Source organism: Solenopsis invicta, chromosome 3 (genome assembly GCF_016802725.1).
Source record: "Solenopsis invicta isolate M01_SB chromosome 3, UNIL_Sinv_3.0, whole genome shotgun sequence".
Classification (NCBI taxonomy): domain Eukaryota; kingdom Metazoa; phylum Arthropoda; class Insecta; order Hymenoptera; family Formicidae; genus Solenopsis; species Solenopsis invicta.
The window spans coordinates 15,891,935-15,904,157 of record NC_052666.1 but is presented as its reverse complement, the minus strand read 5'-3'; the positions used below and the strand labels follow the sequence as shown (position 1 = coordinate 15,904,157).

The 12,223-nt window shown below is 38.7% G+C and overlaps 1 protein-coding gene across 1 annotated transcript; it reads right to left on the bottom strand.

Moving 5' to 3' along the window:
• Window positions 1-6,733: 6,733 nt before the first annotated feature.
• On the bottom strand, window positions 6,734-10,396 carry LOC120357421. The gene has a single exon (XM_039447619.1). The coding sequence runs from the start codon at window positions 10,394-10,396 to the stop codon at window positions 6,734-6,736; it is 3,663 nt and encodes a 1,220-aa protein (XP_039303553.1).
• Between the last annotated feature and the right edge of the window lie 1,827 nt (window positions 10,397-12,223).

The following is a 12,223-nucleotide window of genomic DNA, read 5'->3' as shown; positions in this document are numbered from 1 at the left end:
GACAACAAAATAAATATCGCCGACGTTTATGGAGTCGACAGTCAATACATTCTTTAATGCCTTACTTTTACTGTGCTTATTATGGTAATTTGGTGTGTTTATCGCATATAAACATGGTTCCTATTAGTAGGCCTCTATTAAACATAAAATACTTTTTTTGGACTATTTTGAAGTCTTTTCATTTTTGCACGACGTCATGTTTGCGAAGTGAATTCACGTTTGAACTTTGACAACACTTCGACAGTATAACCTGGTATAACACAGTATAACCTATACAGACTGCGTCCTGATTGGCTTTCACAATAAACCAGTACAGAATCACGTAAGAAAAATAGGACATGATCTATTACGAAAATCCAGTACGCGAGCCAGTAGCGTAGCCCGTAAGCTACCCATTTTCAGTACGGGAGCACGTAAGACTGACAGTATAGGAGCACGTAAGCAATCCCGTAAGAAAGAACGTATCGTCTGCGGCAGGCTTTACTTTGAACTTAAAAATCGAAGCAGTGCGCGACATCAAGTTCCACTTCAAGTCACCACCAGCACTTGCGGGGCCCTTCCAGCCACCACAGACAGTCCTAAGAAAGTTCTTACTACAAAAAAAAGAAAGGAGTAAATTATCAATATTTTACCCCTTTGTCCTCGGATTTTTGTGTGTTTTTTTTTCTGACTAACGCGTTGATTGTCAGTGGACAATCTCGGAGAGTGCAATCATCCCACAAATCGCCTTCGTCGCGAAGAGAGCAGGGGGTCAATCATGTAATTTCACGTGGAACTTTTCACGTTTCACTTTTCACTTTTCATTTTTCATTTTTCACTCATAGAGAGTTCACGTGAATCTTTTCACGCACAGCGATTATGTATGAATAATGCGCGGAAGTTTAGTTTGCGTTCCGAAATTCACCATTAGAGGCTCTGTCATTGCAACTATCAAGCGATCGTGAAAAAGGTTTCTACCTGCTTTTACAATATAACTTTTACTGTAAAAATTTTATTATATAAAAAAAAATTGTAAAAAAATAATCATAAATAGCAATATTTCTTAGTTATATTGCATAAACTTAATTTACAAATATAATATATATTACATTTATTTTTAATGATCCATATATTGTAACAACTATTTTATTATGTAGTAATCTAATACTCAAAATTACATTGTAATTTAATTCAAGCATTGTTTTTCAAAATTAATTTTAATTAGTTTTTTATGTGTGCAAATTTTAAAGTAAATTAATTTCATTAGTCATTAAATTTAACTTTGTTTAATTAAAAAATATTGAATAATTTAGAATACTCACCTTGATCAAAACTGAATTCACGGCTCACACATGTATTTTCCAAATTTATAAGTTATAAACACTTACATGATTGATTAATATTCTATTTCACAAGGCGCACCTTTCTTATATCATTATGTATCAAAACGCGTTTAAAGTATATTTTTATCTAAATTTGCATTTGATGAAACCTCATTCTATATAATTATCAAAATATCAATTTGTCAAATATAAATATCAAACCTAATTACATCACAAAAGCATTATTTTTATTTATGTATGTATTACTTTATCCTATCAACGCAATGCAATACCAAAAAGGTTAACCTCTTCAATAATACCTCTTCAAACTGTTACCACACTGTTACCACACTTTCATTCTTATTTCAAAATACATACAATTTATTAATTCCCTAAATTTTCACCTTTTCGCCATCACGGCTGATGGCGAAAAAGTTCACGTGAAAAAGTTCATATTTCCGCTCATGAGTGAATTACATGCCGTTTGTTTTCTGTTCCTGAACTCTCTAAATAAGTGTACACTTAAAATGAAATAGATAGATGTTTCAAAGTTAGCGAAAGCAAGAAGGAACGTTCCAGTGCAGTCTAGTGCAGGAATAGAAAACAAGCCTATGATTCCGTGGAATCGTACATGATCGTGCAATTCACGTGAAACTTTTCACTTTTCACGTTTCCGCCCTAGGGGAAATGTTACATGATAGACCCCCAGGGGCCGTATTCTGTAACTCTTAACGACAGCTAGGGATATCGTTACGTGTCGTCGAGCAGCTTTTCTACCATGTATAATATCTGCGCAACGACGCTGTAACGATACCGAATTGTCGCTAAGGAGTTACAGAATTCCGCTACAGGCCGGACCCCATAGAGTTACGACAGCTTCCCCGGCCAATTATTCGCGAAGATCCGCCTTCTCCTTCTCCTCAGGAAGAAGAGGAACATAATTTATGCACTCCGTCTCCCGCTCATTCCATCTCATCCCAGCTAACATACAGGATATTTTCCGACTCCCCTCCGTCCTCCGTTTCAAGCCCTTCATTCTCTCCTACCCCTCCAGATTTCGTCGACCCTCCTTTCCCCACGAATTCTGCGCCCAGCATAGAATTTATAGAGGAAATCTCTTGTCCTCCATCTCCCGCGAACTCCACGTCCAGCGTAGAATTTATAAGAGAAATCTCTTCCCTTCCTTCACCTGCGAGTTCCACGTCTAGCGTGGAATTCCTGGAGGAGATCGTCACCTTCACCGAGTGCGACGACTCATCTTCCACCCAACACACACACACACACACACACACACACACACACACACACACACACACACACACTTCTTTACAATTACTTTCACACTTAAATTGTAATAAACATTCGCAAAATTTCAAATTTTCCATTCAATAAACACCATTGTAATGTAGTAACCAGTTACTTGCAGCAATTGCAATGTACATTCGCTACCACTTACTTTATAATTATGTTTGTACGTAAAACCTAAATTTTAAAATACATGTAAAATTTTAATCTAACCAACTTATTTAATCGAGACCCGTCATTTCCTCCTCCTGACTAGAAAGATCACGCGGGAGCATGGTGGAAGGGATAGCATGGTGTGTGCAGGCTAAACCACGCCCACTTTTGCTCTGCAAGGGCTACAATGTACAGTCGTGTTCATTATAGTTGCGACACTTTTTCTTTGATGGTTTTTGGAATGTAGCCTTGCTCATCGAGCGGCGAACGTAATTGGCTGGATCCACAAGTAAGAACCAATCATGTCCTCAGCTCTCGTTATAGTTGCGCGTTCAGAAACGCATCTAAGAAAAAGTGTCGCAACTATAATGAACACGACTGTTGTACACCCAAGGACTTTGATTCTGTCCATGAGGAAATTTTCCAAGCTGAGAAGTCACCATTTTCTACATACTCGCTCATGGTTAATGAAACGACTAGAGCTTATTGGTCGTTACGTTAATCATGAACTGTAAGTACGTAGAAAAATAGCGACTTCTTAGTTTGGAAAATTTCCCCATGGACAGAATCAAAGTCCTTGGGTGTACCAGACAGCCAACTGTAAAAAGTAAAACTATTTAGTGTCAGCCTGTTGGTATGCTGGATCTACCTTCTTTGTTTCACACATGTTAGTTTCTCTTTCTATCCTTGTATGTATATTTCCATGGCTCGATTTACATACGTCAGAAGGAAGGTGTGATTTGCATGTAAGTGATATTTTTTAATATTTTACAATTGAACAAGTTTGTTGTTATATCAAAATTAAATATTAAATTGAAAAGGCTTAACAATAAGACAAGCAAATACAGTTATTTTTGCTCAGTTAAATTCTGAATGAGCGTCCTCATTATTGTATAGATTTTTAGCAATAAAAAGTAAATAGATAAAAAATAAATAAATAAAAAATAAAAAGAAAATAAAATTAAACCTAAAAAACATATAAAAATATAATAATACGAAAAGTTTTGTAGTCATGAAAAAAAAAAATATATTAACAATAGACGCCATAAAGCATATATGGATGGGGCGCGTGTATAGCGATATAGATATTTTTAGTTTATTTCTGAAAAATGTGTCTTCGAACTATAACTTTACCATAAATGTTTGAATTTGTTGTTAAATATGCTATAAGTTTTGATATAAAATAAATTTTAAATTTTTCAGAAATTTAGAAGAGAAGGAGAATTTCGAGAAAAATGACATTAAAAAAAATCTAAACAAATTGTTATAAAATACATAGAAATATATAAAACTTTTATTTGAAACTTTTTTTTATATTTTTTACCATTTCGACGGTATTACTTCAGAAATTAAAAAATCAATTTATTGCAAGAGCGTGTTTCATCCTCTTGACAATCATGTGGGCCCGTTGTAATACATATAAAAATACGTGTCCCATATTTTTATCTGTATTACAACATATTAAAGGCTTGTCAATTTCTTGCAAACTCTTATGGCTCTGGCAGACCAGCGCGATTTGCGACGCGCGATTATCCAATAGGCGTTTATAATTTTTTGAAAAGACGTACGCCTATTGGATAATTGCGCGGCGCGTGTCGCAAATCGCGCTGGTCTGCCAGAGCCATTACGCTGTTTCCTATTTCTTTCACACGTGTTCTCGCGATGAAGAGGAAATGGAAGAAACTAACCAAATAAACCGAATCTTCGGTCAGAAATTAGTGTAACACTTTATGTGCGTAACTGTTCCCGATAGAAAGAGAAGCAGATACTTGAATAAGTGCATGAAACAAGGACAGATGACTCGGCATACCAACAGGGCTGCGTTCAGATTCCCCACCCGAGTGCACCTAGGCACCTAAAGAGCGTTCAGATTCCTTTAGAGTGCCCCTACCGGACATTAGGTGGGTCGTTCACTTTATCACTCTGTCTATCCCGAGAGAGTGGAAAAACCACATCGGTCCTTGAGCCGGGTGAAATGGGTGGGTGACGTAAAGGTGCGTTCCAAAATGTATCGCTATAAAAATTTCTATATATTTGTGATAAAGCTCGTATATTTAAAACAAATTTAAAATAAAAAAATAAATTTAATTTAAAATATTATAGTAAATAAAAATTAAAATGTATAAATATAATAAAGGAAAACGTTAATAACCAAGTAAAGTTTAAACGTTTTGTTTATTATTCTGTTTATGTAATTACAGATTAATAAATATTAATCTTTTATTCTATTAATGTAAGGTTTCTTGGTCTACAGTCTCACAAAATCGTTATATAAATATTTATATTTGAGATTAGTATGTTAAAGATTTTTAGTATTATTAAATATTTTCTGATACTAATAAAATATACTGTTTGTTTTCTGTTCCTGAACTCCCTGAATTAGTGTGCACTTAAAGTGAAATAGATATATATTTGAAAGTTAGTGAAAACAAGAAGGAACGTTCCAGTGCAGTCTAGTGCAGGAATAGAAAACAAGCCTATACATATAATAGATGATATGCGCAATATATATCTTCATCTAATTTGTTAAAATAAAAATTTATTTTCATTGTTTAAATTGATTCGTCCTATTCTACTAACATTTAATTTTCATCTACTTTAGTTATATTGATAAAAATATTCATAGTAAAATATTTATGTATTATCTTCATCGTTTATCTTAATTTATTATGTAATTTATTCTGAATCTGAGATATTTATGTTACTATTTCTCAGCGTTATTTGCTAAACACACCCAATGTTTGAGAGTGCGTTCAGATTCCATAAACCACTAGGGAGCTTTTCATTAGCTCCGCCCATTTACCCAGTCACCCAGAAATCACTCACCGAGTGGAGAATCTGAACGCAGCCCAGGCTGACGCTAAATAATTTTGCTTTTCACAGTTAGCTGTCTGGTACATAATAACCCACCGATAGACGATGTTCAGTGAGAAATACTTAAACTTCACACACTGTATTTCTTAAAATGTTTTATTTATAATTGCACAGTTCAATCAAATTAATTCACATGTGTATTCACCTCGTAATGCGAAGCGATAACGATTGGATGAGCACGCGTGTGTCCAGAAGGACGTATTCACCGCGACAACGCCGAGAGGCAGTAACCCTGAGCCCGTGAGGACACCGCCGTGGAGCCACTGCCTTGAGTCGCGGAATTGTGAATACAAAATTTATGAACGTGTCTCTTTCTTGATCGCGGAAAATCACTCGCGTGCACGTCTTTATAATAACGCGTTTTTTCAGTCTTGGCAACGTTAAGGGGCAGTCGCCCTGAGTTTACGAGGACGACGCTATGGAGCGATGCGACGCGATTATGCGACTATTCCGCGTTTTAATCAGTGATTGATTTTAACTCGTCTATTCGGTTCTGCGATCGAGGACGTAATGAATCCGAGACGCGGATTCGGGACAAAAAACTGATATTGGATTGCAATTATTTTTAATGAAAAGACGTGCGCTTGGCGACAGGGAATCCCGAGACGCACGTCTGCCTGGTAACAGGCAATCCCGAGGTGCAAATTCCTTGAATTGACCGAGACTCATCTTTTGTTTTAATCGCGTCGCGTTACCCGTCCATCGTCCACTCTCGTAAACACATGTATACACTCGCACACGTGTGTGCAAGTGCGTGCCTTACTTATTATATTTATGTTCGCATGTGTATATGTGGGTGTCGTGCACGACGCGCCTGTGTAATGTACGTTTGTACTTAACATACTCCCCCCGTTGAGAGGGTAATCCGATCAACTCTTTCGCATGAGTATGTTATCTGCAGATTAAATCGAATTGTTATAATATTGGTATTGATTAACAATTACGCATTTTCTCTGAACTGTTTCACGACAACGCCTAAGGGTTAATGCCCTGAGTCGATCCACAATAACATTCATGGGTTTTGTAACGTATTATGTTTACAAGGTTTTTTCGCATGGTATTAATATTTCGTCATATACTTGCGCAATATCGTAACATGGCTATCGCTCAATTGGGAGTGGACATAATGCCCTCGCTGCACGCTTTATATTTCCGGTCGCAGTTTTTATCGTGGCGGCTCGTACTACTCCATCGTCACCCGGATGTACTTCCGAAATTCTGCCTAAGATCCATTGGTTGCAAGGCAGATTCTTATCCTTGATGCATACGACAGTCCCCACTTCGAGTGTCGGTCCTTCCTTTGTCCATTTACTCCGGATTTGGAGTTCATTCAAGTATTCCAGGTTCCATCGAGCCCAAAAATCCTGTCGGACCTTTGAAATGTGTTGCCATACGGATAGTCGATTAACTAGAACACATGATAAATCGCTCTCCGGAAGGGTGATTAGCGGCTTGCCGATTAAATAGTGAGCGGGAGTTAACACAAGCAAGTCATTCGGATCTGATGATAAAGCTGTGATCGGTCGCGAATTAAGAATACCCTCGACTTCGGTAGCAAATGTATTGAGCTCTTCAAATGTAAATAATGAATCTCCCACAACTCGTTTAAAATGGTGTTTGAAAAGTTTCACCATCGATTCCCAAATTCCACCGAAATGTGGAGCTGCGGGAGGAATAAAGTGCCAAGCAATTCGATGTTCGTTTATGAATTTATTGATAAAGGTCTGATGTTGTTCAGAATTGAATAATGCATATATTTCTTTTAATTGATTATTTGCTCCCACAAAATTACTACCGTTATCGGAGTGAATGTGGGCTGGCACTCCTCGTCTCGCAACAAATCGTCGCAATGCTGCAATAAAACCCTCGGAAGACATATCGCTCACGACCTCGAGATGCACCGCTTTGACTGACATACACACGAATACACATACATAAACTTTAATTCGCGTTCGGTTCCTGAACTTCTTTTCTTTAATATAAAAGGGTCCACAAAAATCAATACCGGTGTTAGTGAAAGGTATTGCTTCCCGTACACGTGAAATCGGAAGATTTCCCATTTTATGCTCGATCGCTTGGGCATTGAATCGAAAACAACGCAAACAAGAACGTATAACTTTGCGTACCTGATTCCTACCGTCAAGTACCCAAAATTTCTGACGAACGAGGTGTAATGTTGTTAAAATGCCGGGATGATGATTTTTTTCATGCGTTTCGCGAATGATACTATCGGTCAGACGATGTCGACTTGGAAGTAAAATTTGGTGTTTTTGTGTAAAGGACATATTTGAAGCTTGAAGTCGTCCTCCGACTCTGATTAGACCGGCGTTGTCTAAAAATGGATTCAAATTTGCAATTCTACTTGTATGGCTTAAATTTTTATTTTTTAATTTTGCGATTTCGTCAGCAAACCGGCTAATCTGTAGGCCCCTTAATATTCGAATTTCGGCCTCGTCTAATTCTTTTGCGTGCAGTGGACCGGAATATTCCTTAGTAATCCGAAAACGAAGGCAATACGCTACAATTCTACATAATCTGTAATAGGATGAATATTTATTTAGCAAACTGAAATCGTTTAATTTTGTTGTTAAACAGATGTTCTTTTTTAGTTCCGGTATTTCGATTGTTTGTGTGACTTCGTTTGGCCACTTGATTTCATTCTTGACTAACCACGAAGGCCCGGAAGACCACATTTTATTTTGTATAAACGCGCGCGGCAATTGACCTCTCGAAATCGTGTCCGCGGGGTTGTCTTCGGACCGAACGTGCCGCCATACGTGAGAACCGACGAGTTCCTGTTTTTCTGCGACTCGATTTGCCACATACGTTTTGAGTAAGTAAGGCTGTGTTCTTATCCAATGCAACACAATCGTTGAATCGCACCAGCAAATCATTTTGGCAGGGACAATGTTCAATGCTTTACTTACTTCACGATATAATCGCGCTAACAACAATGCGCCGCATAATTCGAGCCGCGGTATCGTAACGGTTTTCACCGGCGCGACCCGAGACTTGGCGCACAATAATCTCGTAACTATATTTTTGTTTTTTCCGCGCGTCCGTACATACAAACACGCCCCGTAACCGACGTTACTCGCGTCGCAAAATCCGTGTATTTGCATTTCCTCATAGTCTTCTCCAAATAATTTGCGTTCGAAAGATACCTTATTGATTAAGTTTAGTTGTTTAGCAAATTCTGCCCAATCGGTATAGATGTTCTGTGGAACGGATTCGTCCCAATGTAATTTACATCGCCATACATCTTGCATAATTTTCTTTGCATATAATATCACGGGGCCTAATAAACCTAATGGATCGTATATTTTCGCGATTTCCGAAAGTATTTTTCGTTTAGTTATTTTTTCTGTAACTTTAATTGAATTTATTGAATAATGTAATTTATCGCCATCTGTACTCCATGCTATTCCCAATGTTTTAAAAAATCGACCTTCATCGAACGTAAACCTTGCGTGTAATGCACTGGTCGCCAAATCATCGATAATACGCTTATCATTCGAAGCCCATTGCCGAATAGAAAACCCGCCTCGAGCAAGCAACGCGATCACTTCGTCTCTAATTATTCGCGCTTCCTCGATGCTGTCGGCTCCGGATAACAAATCATCCACGTATAAATGAGATTTAATCACTCGCGCGGCGATAGGGAATACGTGCGCTTCATCGTCAGCGAGTTTTTGAAGGACACGAATAGCAAGAAATGGCGAAGACGATACACCAAATGCGAGTTTATTAATTTGATACGTTTCCACGTTATCGTTTTTACGCCAAAGAATCCGTTGATAACGCCGATCATTTTCGTGTAATAATACTTGCAAATACATCTTTTCGATGTCGGCGGTAATGACGTATCTGTATGTACGGAATCGAATTAGGTGCGAAAATAATTTATCTTGAATTGTTGGTCCGACCATTAATACGTCATTTAATGACACGCCGTTCTTTGATTTCGCCGACGCGTCAAACACTACTCGCAATTTAGTAGTGCTGCTAGTTTCTTTAATTACGGCATGGTGAGGCATATAGTATCCGTCATTGCTAAACTCTTTTGTTAACGAGATATGCCCTAACTTCACGTGTTCTTCAATTACTCGCGTATACTCCTCTCGGAATGCCGAGTTCGCGTTGAATTTGCGTTCTAATGCTGTCAAACGATTAAGTGCCAATGTTCGCGATTCACCAATACATTGATTTGTCCTGCGAAATGGTAAACTAACTGTGTACCGTCCTGTATTATCGCGAGAAACAGTCTTTACAAAATGTGCTTCGCATTCGATTTCCTCTTCGGAATTTAATTTATCCTCCGCGATTTCTTCGATTGTCCAAAATTTTGTTAATTGGGCTTCTAAATTTGTTAAGTAACATGCAAATTTCGAAGGAGCTTGCCAAGACGCTCCCCCGGCGACCACCCATCCGAGACGCGTCTTTTGCAAATATAAATCGTCCCCTTCGGGTGATAAATTAATTCGACCAACGGAAAGCATAGACAAAGTTGCGCCCGAACCGATCAACAAATCGACTGTACGTGGTACATGAAAATCAGGATCTGCTAATTTGATATTGTGAGGAATCTTTATCAAATCTCGCGGAAAGACCTCCGAGGGAATTAAGTCCACGATAGCTGGTATCGTTAAGCATGTCAATTTTTTGGAAAAACTGTTTCGCATTGATTGTATAGTCACATGCACAAGGCCCTTTGATTCCGTATTCAGGCTATCTATTGCACCGATGAATAAAGAATGTGCCATCACCGGGATGCCCAAGTATTTAACGAAAGACTCAGATATAAAATTTGCAGTAGCACACGTGTCTAAAAGGGCTCGACATTTAATTAAATTGTTTTCGCGGCCGCAGATATAAACCACAGCACTCGTTAATAATTGCGGTACAATTGCACGAGAAATCGTGGCCAAACTCGTAACTCTATTGTTCGTCGTATCGGTTAGTCAATCGGTCTTGTCATCAGACGTCTCGGTACTAGATGCGATTGTTTTGACTGGCTTTGATAATTTGTCAAGGTGAAGAAGCGAGTTGTGTCGTTTTTGACAGATTGTACAGTTAGAAAATTTGCACGGACTGTCGCGATGAGATCGAAGGCAATTGTAACACAACTTCGCATTCTTCACTGTTTCTATGCGCTTCGGCACAGGCAATTGTTTGAACGCATCGCACATGTATAGCGGGTGTCGTTTAATTTTACATGCCACGCAGTTACGCACCGAGTTGACTACGAACGCTCGATTCGACGGGTGTATTCGCTTTCTTTTTATCGGGGGCTCGGCCGTGCTTTTATCTGATTCGCATAATTTCGTTCTTTCGCGCCTTGATGCACAAACCGCGGTTTTATATATAAATTCGTACAATTGATCCAAAGTCGGGAGTTCGTCTCGGTCTAGCGTCGTCTCCCACTTATTCAATGTACCTTTCGGCAATTTACTCTCAAGCAAGTATACGATCATTTCGGATCCGACCGATACGCCTAACGCGGACAACGAAGCGAGATGTTGTTGAGTTTCATCCGCCAATTTAGATAAGCCGATTGTAGTTTCTTTATCTAATACTGGTAAATTTACAATGAGTGATAAATGCCGTTGAACTAAAATTCGTTTAACTTCGTACGACCGCTCCAATAACTCCCATGCCTTCGCGTAACTTATTCCGTCTATTTCGAGTATTTTTACTTTATTAGCAGCTTCTCCCGTTAATGCTGATCTCAAATAATGTAATTTGTCGATGTCTGTCAAATCTGTTTGACCGCCGATCATGCTACGAAACGCATTTTTAAATGACAGCCAACTTTCAAATTTACCATCGAAAGTGGGCAGAGGCGCCTGTGGTAATTTGATTCGCCGTTTTTTCGTAATAGCTATGGAATCCGCGCTGTCACTTTGAGATTCATGATTCAATGTACCGGCATCCGAAGTATTCGCAACGTTCACGATGCTTCCGATTCTAGCCGCGAGATCATAATACCGATTTTGAATATTTAAATACTCGTCTCGATGAATGTCACTCGGATCCAACATCGCGAGCTCGTCATTATACTCTTCAAACGCATGAAACAAGTCCGTTAAACGGGCGATTCGGAGCTTTAATGCAGCACTGTCAAATGCACCTTTGTCGAGGATACTCGATAGATTTGTAATCTGAGACTTCAGTGAAGTTCGTTTTTGCAAGAGGAATTTAATTCTATCAGGCATCGTTGCGGTCGAAATAAATTGAAATCGAATGACTCACTTTACGTGTAAATACTCAATGCTCTCTGCTCCCGGGCCGAACTCCTCCGCTAGTGTGAGCCAGCCAGCCAACGCCGAACTCGTCGTACTCGTCTGTCAAAGATTGACTTCTCTGAGGACACTGCAACTCGTCGTATGGATCCACCAATCACTTGGATATCTCGTTTACACTTGGTATCGCAACTCAGAGTCCGCGATACCTCACAGGAGGCACCAAAAAATGTTCAGTGAGAAATACTTAAACTTCACACACTGTATTTCTTAAAATGTTTTATTTATAATTGCACAGTTCAATCAAATTAATTCACAAGTGTATTCACCTCGTAATGCGAAGCGATA